This window comes from Anolis sagrei, chromosome 1 (genome assembly GCF_037176765.1).
Source record: "Anolis sagrei isolate rAnoSag1 chromosome 1, rAnoSag1.mat, whole genome shotgun sequence".
In the NCBI taxonomy this organism is placed as follows: domain Eukaryota; kingdom Metazoa; phylum Chordata; class Lepidosauria; order Squamata; family Dactyloidae; genus Anolis; species Anolis sagrei.
In genome coordinates, this window is record NC_090021.1 from 288,775,487 (window position 1) to 288,798,981 (window position 23,495).

At 40.0% G+C, this 23,495-nt stretch overlaps 1 protein-coding gene across 1 annotated transcript in view; it reads right to left on the reverse strand.

Moving 5' to 3' along the window:
- Positions 1 to 22,577, reverse strand: part of RTF1 (RTF1 homolog, Paf1/RNA polymerase II complex component) — a 33,187-nt gene extending 10,610 nt beyond the window's left edge. The window contains exons 1-12 of the mRNA XM_060760665.2: positions 22,379 to 22,577; positions 15,175 to 15,285; positions 13,486 to 13,633; positions 11,305 to 11,506; positions 10,235 to 10,349; positions 9,560 to 9,671; positions 7,454 to 7,589; positions 6,341 to 6,518; positions 3,909 to 3,991; positions 2,337 to 2,424; positions 2,115 to 2,222; positions 1,420 to 1,497 (exon numbers count right to left, since the gene is read on the reverse strand). Of these exons, the coding sequence (XP_060616648.1) occupies positions 1,420 to 1,497; positions 2,115 to 2,222; positions 2,337 to 2,424; positions 3,909 to 3,991; positions 6,341 to 6,518; positions 7,454 to 7,589; positions 9,560 to 9,671; positions 10,235 to 10,349; positions 11,305 to 11,506; positions 13,486 to 13,633; positions 15,175 to 15,285; positions 22,379 to 22,456 (1,437 nt within the window). The 5' untranslated portion in view covers positions 22,457 to 22,577. The remainder of the gene's footprint in view (positions 1 to 1,419; positions 1,498 to 2,114; positions 2,223 to 2,336; positions 2,425 to 3,908; positions 3,992 to 6,340; positions 6,519 to 7,453; positions 7,590 to 9,559; positions 9,672 to 10,234; positions 10,350 to 11,304; positions 11,507 to 13,485; positions 13,634 to 15,174; positions 15,286 to 22,378) is intronic.
- Between the last annotated feature and the right edge of the window lie 918 nt (positions 22,578 to 23,495).

Below are 23,495 nucleotides of genomic sequence, written 5' to 3' on the forward strand. Positions count from 1 at the left end.
TGAGAAAGCTCCAGTGTGTAAAGCTACTGTGGGAAGCTTCTGTGAAGCTTCGGTGTGAGAAGAAGTTCTGTGAGAGGAAGCTGTTTATCTGCATGAGAAAGAAGTCCAGCGTGGAAGCAAATAAGGAAGTATAAAGAACTTTGTTCGTGTTATGGAAATCTTGCTGCTAAGTTACTCTGCTGTGCATTTATGAAGAGAGTCTTTTGTTAATAAGCTCACTCAGCAACATATATAATGCCTGTCATTAAAATGTTATCTAACTTTTCCTCAACCTGAGAGCCACAAGTGCTGTTGGGTTGCAATTCCCATTATCCCCAGGCCGCATTGTGATGGGAATTCTCCTTCAATAACATGCAGGGACCCAAACTGGATAAAAATGAAAGAACACCGATCACAATGTATGAATGTGTGTGTGTGTGTTTATATGTATATATTTATATGTGTGTGTATATATTTTTGACCCTCTACATTCACAGATTAGCCATCCATTCAATGGTCCTTTGAGGGCAAACATAAGTCCGATGCGACCCTCGATGTAAATAAGTTTGACACTCCGATTTAGGTCCTCTCTCATATTGCAAGATATACCATGAAATGCACCTAGTAGGCCCCCTACTGGCAATGGTGAAGGTTTCCTAAGCTATGCAGTTCAATTAAAATTTAACAGGATGTGTCTTTTGCAAATGTAATCACCATGCAGCAATATCTTAGTAGTAAAATCCAAGTACACATTATCAAAATTGTTATGATCATGAAGCATAAATGAATGGGACTTCTAGAAGGCAAAAACAGTTGTGACAGGTAATATAAGTTGGGTAACCCTTCTCCAAAATTATTGAGATCAGAAGAGTTTTGGGATGTTTTTTTCATTTTGCAGGTTTTGGAATACCTGTATATCCATAGATGTATATAATATCTTGGGGATGGGACACAAGTATAAACATGGAATACATTTATGTTTCATATATATACACCTGACAGACCAAAAGCTACTTAATACAGTATTTTAAATAATTATGTGCATGAAACAAAGTTTTTGTTCCCTGAACCATCAGAAAGCAAAGGTTTTACTCTAAGCTGTCTATGTGAATGATTTAGATTTTTGAAGTATTTATTTATTTATTTGGAGTGCTTCTACCCCGCCCTTCTCAACCCCCTAGGGGGGACTCAGGGCGGCTTACAAAACGCACAATTCGATGCCTAACAATTCACAAAATGCAATGCAATATACAATACACAAATTTACCATATAATGTCAACAGTTATAGCTAATTAAGACAAGTATTTTGGATTTTGGGAAAGAAATTCTCCAACTGTATTATTCTCTCAGGAAACAAATATGAATGAAGGGCAAGTAATGCACAAACAAAGGTGATTTAGCTAAGGAAAGGATCAGTGTTCAATGCTACCCAAGTTTACCTTCTCTTTAAGAAGTTGTGTTTTCTTCATTGCATAATTTGACGGTGCTTTCCGGAACCTCTCTTTCTCTTTTACTATCTATGAACAAAGAACACAGTATTATGTAGTAACTAAAATTTTCAAATAACAGGTCAATTCTTTCTTTTTACTACCATGAGGTAGCTTGAGACTGTTCCTATATCATCCACTCTGTGGTCTGTTTAAAATTCCGTTCTTGTTCTATAGTTAAAGAAGCATTTCAGATGCATGCTGGACACAAGCCTATTGGTACAAAGCAATCATGAATAAATGCAGGTGACTTTAACTGTCAAATGACTACAGGGGACAAGTGCTCAAGGTAAGCTAATTTTGCCTTTGAGTTGGTGTTCCAAAAAACCACTGCCCCAGTTTCATATCTTGTCTTCAGTCTCTTTCTGGTAACTATGCAAAGTATGAGTCTTATTTCAGTTGTGACAAATCTTCTGCAAATCTGAAGAGTGGAGAGCAAATGTAATACATAAACAGGGATAGCAGACTATGGTCTAAATGGAGCCCGAAGAGTATCTTTTCCATCAGAGAAACAAAAACTCAAAACTAATCTTATCTTTAAAGGAGGAAAAAACCCTGAGAACATATCTTTTAAGACCTCACCTACCTTTCTGTCATGAACCTTCAACTGAATGGTTCCAGCTCAAAAGTACATTTTCTTCATTTACCTCCTCAATATCCTGATCATTAAATTTATAGTTGATGGCTTCTTTGATGGACACTTCCTTCTTATTGATCTCATCTAGTGTGGGTAGCTGCATCCCAGCAGAGAACATCTAATTAAAATTGATAAAGAAAGGAGGAAAAGTGTCAAAGTACTTCATTTACCATTCAAACGTATATTCTTGTGAAAATTGTGAGGATAAACGGAAATACTCCATCAAACTTACAGCTTCCTTCCACTTCATAAACTCACTCTCTGTGAATTCTTGATTGGAGACAAACTCTAAACGGAACACACGATGGTCATTCCCATGCCTGTACAGAGAGAGAGAAAATACTTAGGATCTTCTGTACAAAAACAATTTCTTTTCTCTCTCTCAGTGTCCGGAGAGCGGGCAACTGCACCACTTTGAAGGTGTGGGATCGCTGAAATATTCGGGAATGGAAGAATTGATTTCACCATCCTTTTCTCCTTAACCAGTAGGGAATTGGTATACTTACTCATAAAGTTTATTTTCCCTTGAGAATTAATAACCATGGAGTGCTCAAGTAAACATTGCAGTAAGACAGAGGGAGAGTACTGTTGAAATTAATTATTTTCTTGCATCAATACTAAAAAATTCAGAATGTATCTTCCTGTTGCAAAGGTAGAATTGGGCTTGGAATAACACAATCCACTATGTTTCTTGGTCCTTTTGTTTGTTGTTTTCTCTCTGTAAACCTAGCAGATACAATCCTGGGCTTTTTAAAATCTTGTTATGTAACATTTTATTTGTCTCCTTAACTACCTTATCCCAAAATTCCTGTATGATCACACAGGTCCACCACATGTGTGAAATATATCAATATAGCTTTGCAGCAGCAAGATTAACCATAGCCAAAGACTGGAAAGGGGGAAAAGGTCTAACCAAAAGGATTGGAGGGAAAGAGTGCGCGAATATATGTTAATGGCCAGACTAACTTATAACAGGAGGAATAAAAGCAATGAGGACTTTTTAGAAAAATGGAAGTTGGCCATGACAAATCTGAATAGAGAGTCAGTAATATAGAGAAGCTCCATTAGGAATTTAGGTTTACCATGAATAAGGATAGATAAATAGGCTTAAAGGCTTCATAGTGTTTCGGTGTTGGAAGTCATGGTGAAGGGTGCACGGGTGTGGGGAAGAGGTTTTATTTTGTTTGGGATACGGGTTTTGGGATGAGTGTATGGTTTGCTGTGTGTAAAATGCTATGTGCTGATTTTCTGAATGTTATGGGGAAAAATGAATAGAAAGCTTTGACTGAAAGTAGTGGAAAACAGGCAGAAATAACTAGTCTATGTGTATTAAGTTATGTAAATGGTAATAATTTGTACTCAATGTCAAAATTAACTGGTTCATTGACTAAGGTAGATAGGCATGTATACACCAAAAATATTGTTACCTGATTATATCTGACACAATTTGCTTTTCTGTTATGTACCATAACCAAAATAAACAGTTTTATTTAAAAAAGAAAGAAAAAAAACCACAATCCACTATGGAGAGAAATTATTAGTAGTACAACAGGAAGATACATTCTGAATTTTTTTTAGCAATGATGCAAGAAAATCATTAGTATCAACAGTACTCACCTTCTGTCTTAATGCAATGTTTGCATGGTTATTAATTCTCGAGGGAAAGGAAACTTTACGGGGAAGTATACCAATTCCCTACTGGTTAAGGAGAAAGGGACGGTGGCAATCAACTTTTCCATTCTCGTATATTCCAGGGACCACACACCTTCAAAGTGGTGCAATGTGTTCCAAATGAATCACTTACCGTAGCTGCAATCCCTTGTTTGTCCTGGCACCCCCAAGCTGATAAACCTTGGCAGTTTCAACAACACCAGTTATTTCTGCCACCTATAAAAGATGAAAGATTTTTTTAAAAACCTGATACTTCCATTTAAATCATTCTAATCAAGAAAGCTCCTGCTGTTCTTCGTTTAACATTCATTTTGTAGCAGAAGACAATATCAAAACAAACCGATTTTGAGATTTGTGAATAAAAGTAGGTCTCTCCTCAAGTGGACTACATCAGGATCTTACCACACCTGAATATTTATTTACCATTTGGACTGAGAAAGACACGTTTGGATTGAGATCCAAGATAAAAAAAATCCACACAGTTATATCCAGTCTTAAACCTACACCTGTTGATAAACTCTACAAGCTAGCTGCATTGCCCCCCCCCCCCCCAATGTGCGACACGAAGTTGCTGCTAAATGTGAGAGAAATAAGGTTGAACACTGTGAAAGCCACCCACTACATGGCTACCAGCCTCCTCCCAATAGACTCAAATCAAGGAAAAGCTTTATGAGAACTACCACTCCTCTTGGCGTCCCTCCAGCAACAGCAAGGTTATCCCTCTTGACAGCTAAATCAGGAAATCCCAACTGGATGGCCCCCTATGAGGGTCTTCCTCCAGGGGCAAACCAAGAATGGGCAACCTGGAAGTCCCTGAATAGATTCAGAAGCGGAGTGGGCAGATCAAAAGACAACCTGGCAAAATGGCATTACCTAAAATAATCCCATACCTTGTGTGACTGTGGAGCACAACAGACAACTCTGCATCTGTATGCTTGTCCACTGTGCCCTGCCTCATGTACAGAGGAGGAATTGTTGGAGGCTACAGACAATGCCGTTGCTGTTGCCTGTTTTTGGTCAAAAGATATTTAGCCGCCTGCATACCTTCTATTTTATCTACTTCCATTTAAAGTAGTTCACACCTCCCAAAGTAGGAACATTAAATGAGTTATTATACAGTTTATGTGTTCTAGAAACATGCACTTTGGCTGTTTGCGTTGGAAATGCTAGATGTTAAAATATTTCTATTTTTGCAACTGTATTTTTCACAATCCCAGTCTAAGAAGTGACCTCAGTATCAACGAAGAAAAAATAACCTCTCACCCCCACTTTTAAGTGATTTTCGTTCACCCTAATTATTTGACCCATGCCATTCTACTTCCAAAATTTGCAGCTCTTTCTGTGGTACATCTCTATGTCATTCATCTCATTCATACAATTGTTGGGAGCCCTATGAAAAAAACAACCCTTCCTATTTCAAAACTCCATCTATTCCTCTGGGGTACCTTTTGGGTTTTTTTTAAACTAGAGCCCATCTATTTTGTGTACCATTTTCACAAAACTGTTCACAAAAACTGGGGAAGGAAGACATCTTTTTGGAAGCCACTAAACTATAACAATATCTCTCCATTTATTCTGAAACTTGGCAAGACAGATCCACTCCAAAAGCAAAATTATCTCTAGAAATGCTACGCAGCTCTGTTAAGACTAAAGTTAGGACCAGTTCCTGCTTTTAAAAAGCTTAAATTTGGATATCTTTTGGAGGTCCACCATTCATTCACATATACCTAGGATTGGGTTGTTGAGTTTTCCGGGCTGTGTGGCCAGTCCCAGGAGCATTCTCTCCTGACGTTTCACCCACATTTATGGCAGGCATTCTCAGAAGTCTGTTGGAAACTAGGCAAGTGGGGTTTATATATCTCTGGAATGTCCAGGGTGGGGGAAAGAACTCTTGTCTGTTTGAGGCAAATGTGAATGCTGCAACTGATCAACTTGATAGCATTGAACAGCCTTGCAGTTTCAAGGCTTGGCTGATTCTTGCCTGGGAGAATCATTTGTTGGGAGTGATTAGCTGGCCCTGATTGTTTCTTGTCTGGAATTCCCCTGTTTTTTTAGTGTTTTTCTTTCTTTACTGTCCTAATAATAGAGTCTTGTAACACTGGTAGCCAGATTTTGTCCATTTTCATGGTTTCCTGGGATTTACTAGGACCCAAAAATGTTACTGCTGTGTGGATTCAAGTTTTTCTGCCTTATGGTGACCTTAAGGGGTTTTGTTAGCAAGATTTGTTCAGAGGTGTTTGGCCTTTGCTATTCTCTGAAGTTGGGAGTTTCTATGGCTGTGCAGAGAACTGGACCTTGGTCTACTCTACAAAGTCATAGTCCAATGCTCAAACCACTACACCACAGTGGCTCTCTTATTGGGAAAAACAGTGACGATGCTACAAAAAACAGTAAAATTGAGTCCAAAACCAGCACCATATGCTGTAACCATCTCGAATTTCCCATCACCCCATTCTACATACATAACTTTATCTGGTTTTTACTTTATTCTGAACAAGTAAGGGCAGGGAATGCATGATTTTCTTGATGGGAAAAGTAATGAAGTCTGATCCAAGACATACTTACTCTGTAAACTGGTTTGCTGTTGTGATTTCCTATGCCAATGCGCACAAAGCAGCCAGTGACTGTCTTGGCAAAGAAAGGCATGTGACACCATCGCTCCAGTTTGTGTCGTGATAATCGCACACGATTCAGCTCTTCGGGCAAAGATACTGGTTGTGATTTTGGAGGAATTTCTTCTTTTCTAGTGTGAAAGGAAAGGGGGGGGGGGGGGAGAGAGAAGAAAATTAATTAATACTCTCAAATGGAATGAGAATCCATGATGTTACACTCTAGCATCAGAATCCTAAACTCACACATTTTTCATTGCAACGACAGCACTGATTTTTGTAACTTAGTTGGAAAGAATGAAGCTAAACAGGACTGGACACGAGAGTCATGCATTTTAGGCTTATTACCTCCATTTGCATTCAAGTTACGATACCTCTCACCTTTGTTCCAAGGAGCTCAAAACTGTTCTCTCCATTTTATCTTCATAGCAATTTTGTGAGGTAGGACTAGATGAAAAATATCGTCTAACTCACCCAGTCACCCAGAAAGCTTCACAATGAAGCCGAGTACTGAACCTGCATCTCCTCTGCCCTGGGGTGCATCTACACTGTAAAATTAATGCAAATTGACACCACTTTAACTTCAATTGCTCAATGCTGTAGAATTATAGGAATAATAGATTTACAAGGCCTTTAGCCATACTGGTGCCTTGCCAAACTACAGCTCTGAGAAGAATACAGGACCGAGCCATGGCAGTTATAGTGATGTCAAACTGCATTAATTCTACAGTGTAGAAGCCACCCATTATCCGACATTCTAACTACTGTACTCTACTGACTCATATGATGAAAACAAGTATATATACATGTTTAATGTATTTTATAATTCTATTTAAATGTTTATGTTAACTGTACATTATTTGGAAAGGCCTCTAATAGTTGCCTAAGCGTACGTTGCCTTGAGTCCCCTCCGAGGTGGAGAAAGGCAAGGTAGAAATGTTGTAAATAAATAAATTTCTTACTGAAGTGGAAATCAGTACAAAATAAAGGACACATCTAATCAAAGCAAAAGTTAATCCCACTGATAGGCTTCTAAACTCTCAAACTGAAATGGAATTTGAGTACTCACTCTTCTTCTTCATCAGAAGATGAAGACCTGGATGAACGATCTGATTTTTCACTAGATTTATCATCCTCTTCTTCCTCTTCATCATCTGAATAGACCTCACTCGTTTTTAATGGCTGCTTCTTTGCCAGCAACTCAGCTATAAATGAAAAAGAGTATTTTTTCAGTGTCTCCTAGTCTGAAGATTCCTTTTGTTTTAAAAATAACTCAAACTGGAGACCAACATTCCTATACATAGGACCATATAAGATACAAGTATCAAAGCAAACAAGCTTTTGAAGAGAGCACTGACTCATGCTCCATTCAAAGTTGTTCTAAAACAACAGGATATAGCACCGTAAATAGAGTTTTACAAATCTCCTGCTGTAAATGTGCAGATTTTGGGCATAGCCAAATGAGCTGTTGACTACAACCAAGGCAACAATATCCAGTCTGAAGAATGCTGGAATAACTATCAAGTTGTTTAATTCTACTCTTAAGAGAAACATTAATGTAAGTTTAAAAATAACTTCATAGTTGACATAATAAAGCTGATGCCCGAAGAGCTTAAAAAGGGAAATCAGACAGAAGACAAGAATGTCTGTGAGGGCTGCTACACATTGCCTCCAGTATCAGAGGAAGTATATCTCTAAATACTACTCTTTGGGAAACAGTAGTAGAAAGATACTGCTATCCTCATGTCTCGCTTGTGGGCTTTAATATCCACCTGGCCACGATGGAAACAGTCAGACCAGAATACCTCTGGTCTAATTCAGCAGGGCTGTCCTTACGTTTAATAGGTGAATAGATATGGCCTTAATTAAAAATTAGTCTTTTTACAGATGTTGTTCCAAACAACAGGATGCTCTCTAAATCTGATGTTCTAATGCTTGGATCTGATCTCTGTGAATAAGAAAAAAATAAGCAGTGATCACAATCATTTTAACAGATAAAAGAAAAATACCTGAGCTTGTGAACAGTGCCAGTATTAGACTAAAAATATCTTAGAACAATTACAAATAGAGAAATTGGACTTACTGTGAAGGTTCACTGTGAGATAACAGGAGGAGCAATCCTAATTCTTGCAAATGCTTTCTGCAATTTATGGAAATCCAGTTCCTCATATTATTATTGTTATTGTTATTATCGCTACTACTATTACTAGTAGTATTCTGCTTTTCTCTCAGGATTACTACCCAGGATTAGTATGCAGCTTCTAATTCCTGCATCCATAAAATTGTTACCATGCTAAACATGGAAACAGCCGCTGATGCCTGTTTAAAACAGTGCTGATATTTCATGAGCTTTCCTTAAATATGAAGTTCTGCTTTAATCAATTGCTAAATACATTTGAGGGAACAGGGGCTTAATAGCTCAACTGAAAAAAAAATCTGGTATCCTGCCATTCCAGCTGGAATGTGGGGGTGAAACCAAATTGCAGTCGATTGCTTTTCCTGTCATCCTGAGAAGTGAACGGCTCAAGTCGAGATAACAGCTGTTCTGTTCAAATTGAGGGCACACATCCAACACACTATCAGCATATCAGTTCACTGCATTTAAAGCAATATGAAGTCACTAATATAAAGTAAGGAAGTTTTTTTATTGTGTCAGAAGCGACTTGAGAAACTGCAAGTTGCTTCTGGTGTGAGAGAATTGGCCATCTACAGAGACATTGCCCAGAAGATGCCCAGATGTGTAACCATCCTGTGGGAGGTTTCTCTCATATCCCTGCATGGGAAGCTGGAGCTGACAGACAGGAACTCACCCCATCTCACAGATCTGAACCACAACCTTGACGTCAGCAGTTCAGCCGGCACAAGGGTTTAACTTATTGCGCCACTGTGGCTCCAAGTAAGGAAATAAACAGCAAAGATATGGCAAGATAGGTCTGTATCTTGCCTAAATGAATTTAAACAGTCAATAATCTCATCATTCATGAAAGGTAAAGGTGGAAGTTCTTAGGTATTAAAAATGGAAGTGTTCATACTATAGTGATAGTTGTTTTTTAAAAACATTTTATTGTTAAGTGTTACTTTATATACTTTGTTTTAATTCACGAAGAGAGCTGCAGTGGTTCACATATGGGAGGCAGGTGAGATACAAATGAAATATAAACTAAAATGCATTTACCCGTTCTGTTCTTCCGTTTTTCCCTTTCAGCTTTCAATTCTTCCATAGCCTGGGATTTCTTATCCAATTTTTCATCTCGTTTTGACCGTCGCTCTTTATTGTGTGACATTACCTGAGGAAAGGCCTAGTTAGAAGTTATGTCTCAAAAATAATTCAGAGTACATAAACTTAAATTCACATTACTTTTCCTTTTGCAGCACTGATTGGTTTGCAAGTCCTCATTTGTAACAAATATTCTGAACTGGTCTGAAATTTAATAAAGGCTGGTAATAATCTTGAAAACTAAAAAATGCATGATCCACAGTCTTCAACGTCTAATGACGTAAAAAATACTTAACAACTAGAATAAAAATATCTTGTCTGGACTAGTTCTTATTACAACAAATTTATTAAGTTATCGAACTAATAGAAGAACCTTATTTATGTTGTAAAAGATTGGCATGATAACCTTTTTTGGTAACAGATATCTAAGATGAGTAGTAGTTTTATGAGACTTTTGGAAGGTGAGAAAAAAGTCTTGTTTTTTTTTTAAAAAAATCCTTCTGGTCAGAGCTTCATTGAGACCATTCCTTAATCAAGTTCAGTCTGAATTAGTGCATGACAGACTGGAATCTACTTGTTGATTTGATATTTGATTTTACTCTCCTAGCAATGTGAGCAAGTTGTGTTTCTTACCTGGGATTCCTGAATTTGTGTAAGTTTTTTCTTCTCTTGTTCTTCTTCTTGCTTTTTCTTTTTTTCTTTCTTTTCTTTCTTTTTAGCTGTTTTTAGTTTCTTCTTAATTTCAAATCTGGACTCAAAGCAAGGAAAGAGATACATAAATGCCTGTAAATTATTTTGCGTATCCCAAGTCAGAGCAAGAATGAAATATAGTATGGCAGATTAAGAAATTCCAAAACTAGGGAATTATCAGCAGGTTTTGAAGCTGCAAGGCTATTAAATGCTGATCAATGTGATCAATTACAACATTCATACTTGCCTCAAACAGACAAGAGTTCTTTCTCCCACCCTGGGCATTCCAGATATATAAACATCACTTGCCTAGTCTCCAACAACCTTCATAACCCTCTGAGAATGCCTGCCATAGGTGTGGGTGAAACATCAGGAGAGAATGCTTCTGGAACATGGCCATACTCCCTGGAAACCTCAGAGCAACCCAGAGCTCTTGTTTTTTGACATCCTACTCAGAGAAGGGGATAATTCAAGTTTTTTAGAAGAGTTAAGGTACTTAAACTGACTTGTGGGTTGATTCTTTAAACTAAAATTTTGAGATGTATGTGTGAATATTTAGGATACCTCACCAAATGAAAAATACCAGTATGCTATAGGATGGACCCATAGCAGTTAAGCTTAGATCAAAAAATCTCTCACTGTACTGAAATGTACTCCATGTGGAAGACTACTATTTGCAAAATATACAGATTATTCTCTCAACTGTAACCAGAATATTTGTCAGGCACAAACAGCCAATTTTGTCTGGGAATTAATTCTGGAGCCATTGAACACAAAACTCTCACACACTATTAATATTGCACACAATGAAAAAGAATTGTTATTGCATACATCTGCATTTACATGGCAGGTGGGAAACCAAATCAAAGACCACAAAAGAACTGGCTTTGCTGATACTCTTCCATCTCCAAGAGAAAATAGGTGTTGAGCTAAAGGAAAAATAGCAGATCCACTAGCAAGGGTGACACAAATTGCGGGCTGCATGTGCTGTTTCCCATGGATCAAAACCTTACCTTCTCTTTAGAACTTCTCTCTTCTCTATCCGGTTAAACAATTCCTGCTCCCTCTCTTTTTCTGTCATCTGTTCTAGACGAGCTCTGTCTTCTTCATCACCCATGAGGTCATCCCCATAACCATCCGTGAACTCATCTTCTGATGATGAATCAGAGTCTGAGCTGGAACAAGAGCTGTTGCTTTCAGAATCAGAAACTTCACCTGAAATAAAACAAAAAGAATCCCACAATGCTGGAGCACCCAAGGAACTATAGATGAATTTCAAAGGTATCAGAGAACTGGACCACTTACAGCCATTCCTTGTTCCACATAGAAATTTCTTTCTCCCACATCAGTCTAAATTTAGATTCTAAGCTACACAGGCAAGAGATCTCCCTTTTTTATGTTGCTTTGGGAGGACAACAATGGCACTAGAATATATAACACACCTCTACGGGAGATATCAAATGTTGTTCAGTGAACCTTCCTAAACAAAGAAATTATAAATATTAATACATCCTTTCTTAACCCTTGATACATTGAAAGCGAATTTAGGTGGGCCTACTTCTGTATAGGACTGAACCAGAGAACTGAAGGAGTTACTTATAGATTAAATTTATAAGTACAAGAATGTAATCAAGATTTTAAAATTGAGAACCTTCAATTGTTCTAATTTATTATTCATCCTGTCCTGAAGGTGCCAATTACCATATATGCTCATGTATAACTCAATTTCATGCGCAAGTCAAGGTCAGGTTTTGGGGCCAAAATTATGGACTTTGATATGATCCATTGATACCTCGAGGGTTATTCTATGGAGAGCAGAAAGAACCAATGTTGCCTTGTGGGGCCAGTCATCCCTGGCTGCCACCACAATTTCCCTGCCCAAGCATTCAAAGAGCCACAAGCAGACTCTGGTACAGAAGGTAGAGGGGGTTGATTCTTCTTTTAGGTTGTCTCAGGACAGACTAAGATTTCACCTTTTGTCATTTTACTCAGTGTCGAGAATTGTTCCTTTGTGATAAGGATTAAGGTACAGTATGTATACTGACCTTTGGACAAGTCAACTCAGTTTTTTTGGTTCAATTTCTAGATTAGTACATGAGTATATAGCATAGGTTAAAATAATTGCCCAGATAAAACACATACCTGAAAAAAATGTGACTGAAAAGTGTCAGATCTTATTGAAAATACAGGGTGAGGCAGCATAACTTCCTTTTTCAAAATGCACGCCATTCAGTCGGTTGAAGATGTAGTGGAGCGCTAGTGGTCTCGTTCAAGAGACGGAAGTATAAAGTTTTGTCCTGACACAGTTCAGTTACCATCATGCGTTGGAACAGTGAGGAGCGTGCTTTTGCTGTTGAGGCCTACTTTTTGAGCGGATTTGGAGTAGATGGCCCGCTCTCCAGATTTGGCCCTTTGTGATTTTTTTCTATGGGGCTTTTTGAAATCCTGTGTTTATGTGAACCGTCCAAGGACCCAACAAGATTTGAAGACCAACATCCAGGAAGAAATTGCCAACATAACGCCTGCTATGCTGGCAAGAGTCATGACAAACGCCAGAAATTGGTTTACTCAGTGTATTGAGAATGGAGAATGGGGGATCTCACCTACCTAATTTGATCTTCAAAACTACGTAAAACAAAACTTTAGGTATGTGCCTACGTTATAAAAAAATTTAAAAAAATTGATTCATACAATGGGTTTTATTAAGTTTTGAAAAAAGGAAGTTATGCTGCCTCACCCTGTATAAGTGGCTGGACCACTTTAACAAAACGTTTTTCTTTTCATCTCCCACTTCTTATTCATATTCTTCGTAAGTAAATTATTTGTACCACTGAATACACCACCATTTTGCTAACACTCACAGCATCTCAGAACACAGAATATTTTGCCTATAAAAGTAATCCTTGTTTCAGTATACAGCCTGAGTATTAATGGTTTTGTGCAAAGGTTAACTGATCATCTGAGGACATCATCTCTTTATTTACTTATTTATTTACTTATTTCTGGGTCTTAAAACAGAGTGAAATAAATTAAAAAATCCAAAAAGTAACCCCATTGCATTGAAAGTATTTTAGGAATGCTTTCAATGCAACAAAGATAATGTAATTTAGATATGTATTCAAGATATAAATTCAATGGGAACTAAGTTTCCTGATGATATCTCATGTTATTACATGGCCCATACTCTCCTTTACCTTCTTCAGGTGCGGAGCTCTCTGCAGAGCTTTCTTTATCAGAGCTGCCTGATGAGGCTGCTTTGTTCGTCTGTTTCTTCATGGCTCCTTTTTTTTCTGCTTTCCCAGTTTTCACTTTCTTTTTGTTTTTAGAACCTCCAACAGTCCACTACAGGATCAAAGAAATGAAGGTAATCTCTTATCCCGAGGCTGAACACTCTCTGTACATAATTACAAATTCAAATCTTAAAATGTTGATTTTTATAGGGCAGGTGGGACAAGCATGAACAAATGCAGATTGTAATGCAGGCATCCTCAAACTGCGGCCCTTCAGCTGTTTGGGCCTCAAACTCCCAGAAGCCCTAACGAGCTTGTTCAATTGTCAGGAATTCTGGGAGTAGAAGGCCCAATAGCTGGAGGGTCACAGTTTGAGGATGCCTGCAATGTAATACATTTTTCTGTCACATAAATCCAGTACGAAGCTGCATTTGGTGGCTGGACTAGAGAGCTGCAAGTCATATTTTTGAAACAAAGTTACACATCATCATCGTCATCGTCAGTAGTAGTAGTAGTGCCCCACTATTCTTTCTAGATCAAGGCCCAAAACAGCATTTGAGTTACTGTACAGAAGATATGGGTGCTTAAGTAGGAATTTCTGTCCATCCTGTCCATTTAATGTTCTCTAAAGACTGTTTCTCTAGGAAGAAAAGAGCATTATTCACAATCCAAATTACTTCTACAATTTTTTAAGAAGTAGCCAATAACAGCAGCAAAGTTATTTTTTCCCTCTTCTGGAATGAATGTGAGAATGTGTTTTAAATCAATTGCAATATACCATGTTATCCAAATTCTAATGTTTGGTTAATCTTAAATTATGGCTAGTCAAAACAACCAACTTTTTAAACTATAATGTGAAGTGGGTTTCTTTCCACTGATCAATGTTTTTGATTGTATGAGAAGCTGCAAATAACAAAATGCAGAGTGAAAACTTGGGGAACATTGTTTTATTCCATTTTGGTCCAGGTCATTCACTTTTTTTTCTTATAAGCTTTTAGGCAACCTTGCTGACTGACCTCTTTATCTGTTAAGTGCTTTCATTATATTTTCTATTGCTTTTCTTATCCCAAAAGCCACTCAGAAGCCATTTTTGGCAAACGGCAATTGAAAAAACACTTTATCTTAAATAAAGGAACTTCTGAAAAAGCACCAGAATGTAACTGATGAAATCAAAATTAAACAAAATGTCTGGTTGTGATTTTACTAGCTTGTTTGCAAGACTATTATGTGGGACCTTATCAAGATACTAAAACTCCTTTATCACTTCCTTGGCTTTTCCTCTGTTTACTTCCATTACCGATTTAAGAAGACATTTCAAGCATTGCACACTGTAAAATATTATGTGGCTCTTCAGCTATGACCCTTGTGATAACAGTAGTGAGAGCTTTAATCCAGTATAGTTTGAAGTAAGCTGGTGATAAGGCGGTTATCACCCAAATCTAGATATCCATACAACCATACAACACCAAGTGTACCAGGATTTTGGAAGAGAGGCCTATAGAAATTAGTAGTTGTGATTACTGCTACTGTTATTATATGTTTTATATTCTCATCACATTAATATGATACTGCTGCTATTATATATATTTAGATTCTCAACAGATTAATATGACACACTTGCTTGATACAATCCACCTCTGTAGAAAAACATACCTCAACATCACTGTCTGAGGTCTCAGAATCTGAAGACGCTGTAGGTTTACTAGCAGGTGTTTCCTTTTCCTCAGAGTCACCACGTTTCCGTTTCGCCAATGACAAGAGCTCCTGTTAAAAGGAGAAGTATGGGGTTAAATTAAAAATTAGCAGGTTCTTCCAACCTTGAGTGACACCATTTCCAAGATAATTTTTTTCATTCACTTCATGGCTAGCACTATTTTAAATGGGATTTCCAGTTTCTATTTTAAACATGTTTAGTCTACTGGTATAGGGGCCAGGGTGATGTAATGATTTCAGTGCTGGACTAAGACTCTAGAAACCAGGGTTTGAATCCTTACTTGGCCGTGGACACAAACTGGCTGACAGAGGCAGCCAAAGGCAAAACTCTTCTGAACAAATATTGCCAGGAAAACCCTTTCACGGGTCGTCTTAGAGTTACCTTATGTTGGAAATGACTTGAAGATACGTAACAACAGCAACTTCTACTGTGCAAAGAAATAACTGCAAAATTCAGCAGGCACACAAAGACAGGTGTTTCTACATTTGAACTTCCTATTCAGTAAATGTGATGGTTTTAACTTACAGAAAACCATGTAAATGTATTTCAGAAATATTTTAAGATAAGCGATACATCTTTTGTTGCATTCAGATATTAGTTTTCTGAATGCAACAAAAGTTGTATTTTATGCATATTTTCTAGTTCTTTATTCAGTATCAGATTCAGCCATCCACGGCTTAAAAATATCCCCCCTCCAAAAAAAGGTTCCAAAAACAAACCTTGATTTGCCATTTTATATTTTTTAAACCACTATTTTATTGCACCACTGCATATAATGGAATTTGAGCAATCACGGCTTTTAGTATCCATGGGGTAGGTGGGATGGAGGATGGCTCTGGAACCAAACCACAACAGATGTCAAGGGCCCACAATATTCTTAAAATACACACATAGGAACAATCTCTGAAATTTTCTAGATGTCCTAGTCATCCGCAAACCAGAACAACAATTGGGTCACACCGTCTACAGAAAACCCACACACACAGATAGATATCTACATAAAAACTCCAACCATCACCCAAGTCAAAAAAGAAGCACCATTAAAGCCTTGGCAGACCGTGCAAAAAGAATCTGCGAACCCCACCGCCTCCGAGATGAACTGAACCACCTCAACTGGGCTCTCCAGGCCAATGGATACTCCACCTCAGACATCAGAAGAGCTGCAAGACCAAGAACAAGCCACGAGAGTAAAGATGAAGATCCACCCAGAGGAAAAGTGTTCCTGCCATACATCAAGGGAACCACTGACTGCATAGGGAAGCTGATGAGGAAACATAACATACAAACAATCTACAAACCCACCAAGAAAATCCAATAAATGCTACGTTCAGCAAAGGACGAGAGGGATCCTCTCACCTCTGCAGGAGTCTACCGTATACCATGCAGCTGTGGACAAGTCTACATAGGGACCACCAAACGCAGCGCCCAAACACCAATCAAGGAACATGAAAGGCACTGCAGACTACTTCAACCAGAGAAGTCAGCAATAGCAGAGCACCTGATGAACCAGCCTGGACACAGCATATTATTTGAGAACACAGAAATGCTGGACCACTCCAACAACCACCATGTCAGACTACACAGAGAAGCCATTGAAATTCACAAGCATGTGGACAATTTAAACAGAAAGGAGGAGACCATGAAAATGAACAAAATCTGGCTACCAGTATTAAAAAACTCTAAAATTACTACAGCAAAACAGCAGAGAGGAAACAACCAGGCACATCTTAACACCTCTCAACAGAACATTTTCCCAGGCTCAGCCAAGCCTTCAAATGCTAATGAAGGTGGTCAGCTGAAACATTCACACCTAGCTTCAGCAGAGAGCTCTTTGCCCCACCCCAGTCATTCCACAGATATATAAACCCATTTTCCTATTTCCAAAAGACCTCACTACCTCTGAGGATGCTTGCCATAGATGCAGGCGAAACGTCAGGAGAAATGCCTCTAGAACATGGCGCTATAGCCCGAAAAAACCTACAAGAACCTAATCTCTGAAATCAATAGTATCAAGAATGCACAGAACAGGAATAAAATATGGACTGAATTAGGTTTACTTATTTTTTATCATGTCAGAAGCAAATTGGGAATATACTGCAGAATTGGCTGTCTGCAAGGATGTTGCCCAGAGGACAACTGGATGTGTTAACATCCTGTGGGAGGCTTCTCTCATGTCCCCATGTGGGAAGCTGGGGCTGACAGAGGGGAGCTCACCCCATCACGTGGATTCAAATCGCTGACCTTCAGGTCTTCGGGTCAGCAGTTCAGCTGACACAAGAGTTCAACCCATTGCGCCATCACGCCTCCCATTTACTTATTTGATGATGGCTTTTATAATTAAATGTTGTACAATGTTTAATTCACTTACAACATATTACAGAAAGCCATTATAAAATTAATACAAATATCTGGGCACACTGCAAACTGTATATGGTCCATAGGCATTTTCTCAACCATATGTCACATTTTAAAAGCTCACTGACTGATATATTCATATAGCATACGTACTACTAGGCCTGATGTAGGTTTTCAGACTACCACCTGAAAGCTTAACACCAGAACTGTTAAAGCAGTCTGTGAAATACAGGCATCCTATGAGTGGTTTCCTATGCAACCATTGGGTCGTCCTGGAAAACTGATGTTTTCCAGTTTCCAGTTGTGTTTTCCTATTATCCTTCTGGTTTCAGAACATAGCTCACACATATCAGGAGAATCTAACCATAGCTCTTCAACTGAAGGGTTTTAGGTATGAAGGGAAAAACTTTTAACCAATAAAGCAGATTTCCTTATTTGCCCTTTAAGGCCAGAAGTACATGAATTGACAACAATGTCGTGTTTTCTAGGTGACTTATTAGCATCAATCTTTGTTTCAGTTGAGATTCAAGTAACGGTTGGGCAGGGGAAGGGATTTTCATCATCCTCATCAAGACTCTGCCATCAAGAAGAAATGTATCATATTTGCCGTAGTTCCAAATGATATTTTCTTATGCCTGCATCTTTCATCTACTATTTAAAGCAGAAAAATTAAGCAGTCACAGCCAATGTCAGGATTTAAATGTGATGTGTACTTCTAGTGATGTATGAGAATTCTCCAAATGATATGATACACAGCTAATCTGAAACACCTAAATAAAGTAATGCCTATAAACAAGAGGGAATAAACATTTAAACAATTTTGACTCAAAATACTAAGTAGTTTTGAAATTTTCCCTCAATGAAAGTAGTTTCTTGGGCATGCTGGACTATGTCTCCATGCAAAGACATTTTCTGTCCTTTAGGGTCTTCTGCGCATCCTTTTGAAAAGGTATTATGTGTTGCCTTAATTTTCTTCTTTTACCTCTGTATGTTGTCAGCAACAATCTCTTTCCATGGCCATACATATATTAACAACAACAACAACAACAACAACAACAACAACAACAAATGAGATTATATCACGGGGTTAGCAATATCAGTGTATTTTGCTTGGAAATGAATGTTTTTCAAAAAAAAAAGCAAGTCCAAGGAGTTCAAATACAAATATGGATCTACACATTATGACTAAAATGTGCATCACTAAAATGTGCATCACCTCTGTTGCAACCAAACTTGGCACCTTTGCTTACAACAGAGGTGAGAACTGTGTGATAATCCACACAATGCTGGGACGCAAGTCCCAGCATCGTTCACCATTGGCTATCTATGCTGGCTAGGAATGCTGAGAGTTGAAATCCAGCAATATACAAAGTTGAATAATTGCATCCCTAGTATTATGGAACACTTCACCAAAGTGGATCCTTGAGGGAGGGCCATAGAATCACAGTACAAGACTTTAACACAGTAGTACCACAAAAAGCACATCTTCAAACAAGTGCCACAATATGAATAGAAATGAAGATGATAAAAAGTCATAGCAAGAGGAGGAAAGGATAGCAAGATCCCAAGGTTGAAACACATCCTCATGAAGTTGCTTAATATAGGTATCAGAAAAGATACTCTGGATGTCCCAATTGCTAACTCAAGACAGTGGAGCAGGTAACAGATGACTCCATAAAAACAATATTCCCAAACCAGGGTTGGAGGAAAACATGGCATGGAACAGCTGGAGAAATTATTCCTTGGAAATGAGTGGAAAGACAATTGCTGAACAATACTTACACTATAGAAGTCCTTGTGGATTGCTCACATTTGAATTATGGAAACAACGTTCAATAAGCTGACTAAAGGCACAGCACCAAACACATTATAAGTCAAATTACCAAAACACCCCCCCAAAAGCCAAATAATAATATAGTCCTCAGGATTCAAGACCAAGTAGGAATTATTGCACCCTGTAAAAAAACATGAAAAGACTTGCAAAATGCTCAGACAGTCTTCAAGAAAAAAAAAAGCAAGACTTCGCAAGAAATTAGATATGGTGACCTGTGCCCAAAGCTTAACTTTTACCTAATAATATAGCAGGCAAAAAGAAAAACCAGTCTCATACACACTTGTCCATCCACTCTAATATGAAAATGTCATGAGGTGGGCACCCCTATTTAACTTACTAGGATACCCATAGTAGTATATTGGTAGCTCAATGTCAGAGGTTGCATAGCTTACAGCTTGCTGTGCAGGAAAGATCTTAGTGCATTTGTGAATCTTCTATTGGGGTAATATTGTTGCTCCACTGGCTGCCGATAAGGTTCCAGTCCCAATTCAAGGTACAGATTATGAACTACAAAGCCCTAAACGGTTCGGGCCCTGCTTGTCTTCAGGACTGTATCTCCCCCTCTGAACAAGTGTGGGCTCTAAGATCTGCCAGGGAGGCCTTCTTCTTGTTTCCACCACTGTCACAAGCACGGTTGGTGGCGACGAGGGAGAGGACCTTTTCGGTGGTGGCGCCCCGACTTTGAAACTCCCTCCCAAAGGAGATTAGGCAGGCCCTCTTTTCGCAGAAATTTGAAAACCTGGAAGTTCCAGCAAGTTTTCAAGAATGATTAGTCCCCAGGCCCAATTCCAGGTAGCCAGACAGCACTCTGTCCTGCACTTAATCCACTTCCCCAGCCCTATGAATTCCTGTTTGCACAATCCCATGCCCAGCCCTCTTATAGTTGGCCACGTCCATTTGTAACCTGGCCATAGGTTTTGTTGAACCTCTACTGATGGAGCCACAATGAAATCGGTTTTTAATATTTCTATCTTTATTGTGTTTTAGAGGATTTTTTTGTATTTGATGATGTTTTCAGTTGTTATTTATTTTGTATGTTAAGTTTCATTAGATTGTGTTATATTGTCAAATGTGTTTATCTTGATGTAAAGGTCTGTATGGTTTCTTGCCAGCAATTGAACATTTGCCTTATATGTTGGAAACCACCCTGAGTCCCTTTGGGGAAGATAGAGAGGTATACAAATAAAGTTGTATTATTATTACTATTATTGTTGTTGTTTAATTATACAGTACCATTAGTGTGTATGGCATTTAACAAGCAAAAGAAGATAGCTGACATCTAATTGGCCACAACTGGTAAAAACTGCAGGACTAGAGAGGCTTTTGGTCTGATCCCGCATGACCACTCTTATTTTCTCATATGAATTGAAACCAGACAACCCACCAAGAGACTTAAGAGTACAATGAATGTAGTTCAGTCCCACCCAATGTTATGGAATCATGGGAGCTGTAGTTCTTATAAAGCATGCATGGGCAATTGTGGAAGTTAAAGACCAAAACACCTGGAGGGCGAAAGTTTGCCTATTCCTGTTATAAAGTATCTACCAAAGAGTGCTGTAGAATTAGTGCAGCTTGACACCACTTTGTCTGCCATGGCTCAGAATGAAGGAATTATGGGAGCTGTAGTTCTGAGACGCTGAGGTCTTGTGTTTTATTGCTTTTATTGTTTTTATATGGTTTATATTATATGTTAATGTTTTAACTATATTTTATGTTGTTGGGGGCATTAAATTATGCCGATTGTAAACTGTCTCGAGTCGCCTTTGGGCTGAGAATTCGGTATACAAATATGGTAAATAAATAATAAATGAATAAAGTCTTCGGCTTTCTCTGCCAATGAGCGCTCGTGCCTCATCAAACTACAACACCCAGGATTCCATAATACTGAGCCATGGAAGTTTAAGCGGTGTCAACCTGCATTAATTGAACAATGTAGATCAGGCATTGGGCCAACTTCGGCCCTCCAAGTGTTTTGGACTTCAACTCCCACAATTCCAAGGAATTGTGGGAGTTGAAGTCCAAAACACCCGGAGGGCCAAAGTTGGCCCAATGCCTGATCTACACTGTAGAACCGACACACTCAAACACCACTTAAACTCCCATGGCTCAGTACTATGGAACCATGGGAGTTGTAGTACGATGAAGTGTCAAGCCGCATTAATAGGACATTGTAATTCCAAGGAATTGTGGGAGTTGAAGTCCAAAACACCCGGAGGGCCGAAGTTTGCCCAATGCCTCATCTACACAGCCACACTCAAACACCACTTAAACTCCCACATCTCTGTACTGTGGAACCATGGGAGTTGTAGTACAATGAAGTGTCTAACTGCATTAATAGGACAGTGTAATTCCAAGGAATTGTGGGAGTTGAAGTCCAAAACACCCGGAGGGCCGAAGTTGGCCTAATGCCTGATCTGCACTGTATAACCGACACACTCACTCACCACTTAAACTCCCACAGATCAGTACTATGGAACCATGGGAGTTGTAGTATGATGAAGTGTCAAGCCGCATTAATAGGACATTGTAATTCCAAGGAATTGTGGGAGTTGAAGTCCAAAACACCCGGAGGGCCGAAGTTTGCCCAATGCCTGATCTACACTGTAGAACTGATACACTCAAACACCACTTCAACTCCCAAGGCTCAGTACTATGGAACCATGGGAGTTGTAGTACAATGAGACATCTTGCAGTTCCCCTGATACTGGAGCACTGAGCCATGGCAGGAGAAGGGCTCCTTCACTGTCTGCCCCTGGGCCCCGGGCCCGGAAGCAGACAGAGCCCCAGGCAGGCACCTTCCTCGCGGGCTGCGTGTGTTGACCGGAGACCTGTCCCTCTCCCTTCCTTCCTTCCTCCCTCCCTCCCTTCCTTCCCGGGGGCTCCAGGCTCCCTCTGCCCCGATCCCGGCTGAGGCGAGGCTGGAGCTCCCTTCTGGGCCCAGCTCCCCAACCCACCTGGTCCAGGTTCTCCTCACTGCCGCTGTCCTCGCTGTCGGAGTCGATGAGGACCCGGCCTTTCCGTTTCTTCACCATGACGCCTCTTCCTCCTCCTCCTCACGGCGCTCCGCTCCTCACGGCCGGGCCTTCACCCAGCGAGGGATCCTGCCTGCCTGCCGCCCGCCCGCCAGCCAACCAGCCCGGGACACAAAGGGCACCGAGCATGCGCCATGCGCCGCTCCGCCCGCCGGAGGCGGGGCCAGCGCTCTGACGTCAGGCGGGGGCGGGGCCAAGAGGGCGACGATAGCGGCCATCTCGACGCCAACCGTCGCTTTTGAGAGAGCGAGATATATATAGAGAGATATAGATATAGAATAGGCCTCTCGCCGCCTTTGTGGTCGGCGCCTTCTTGAACCCCCCAACATTGTGGAAACACAAGAGCCCCCTTTCTTGGCTGTGGGAGGAGGCGTTCATTTTGAGCCCCGTCCCCCCCCATAAACAAGGCCGGGCCTGGGCGGCCTTCTCCCCTCAGAGGCCTTTCTGGGCGAACAGAAAGAGGGAAGGGCACAGCAGGCTTCTCTGTGGCGACGGCTCCTCGCCGTGGAGGCTAAGGCGGGGCCGCGGCGTCTGTCGCTTTTGAAAAAAAGGGAGTTCGAACCCCAACGGCGGCTGCAGGCGGAGCGCTTCCTGCTGGCGGAGGAGGAGGAGGAGGGCGGGCCTAGCGCGCGGCCCGGAACCTTCGGAGCGAGGCGCTTGTTTTCCTGAAAGGCGCCCGGACCGCTTTCGGGGTTGGACTCGCCGGCGGAGAACAGTCCCTGGAGCAGAGAGGTCGGGTGAGACAGTGCGCGAATGAACGGGAGGCTGGCTTCGGAAATGGCGTGTTCGGAATAATGAGTTCATTGCTTGCTTAACATATTTATGTTTATATTAGCCTTGATCGGGCATGACTCTTGCCTTCCAGCTCTCCTTCCCTCATAATATAGCTTCCATTTCATTCTTTCCTTCTTCAATTCTTTTCCCCTCATACATCTTCCGGTAATAGTATAAAAGCTGGGTCCGGAAGCTCTGAGCCTTACGCTGTTTCCTTCGGGAGCGCTGTTTGCGTAACGCAGAACGGAACACTGCTATTATAGCA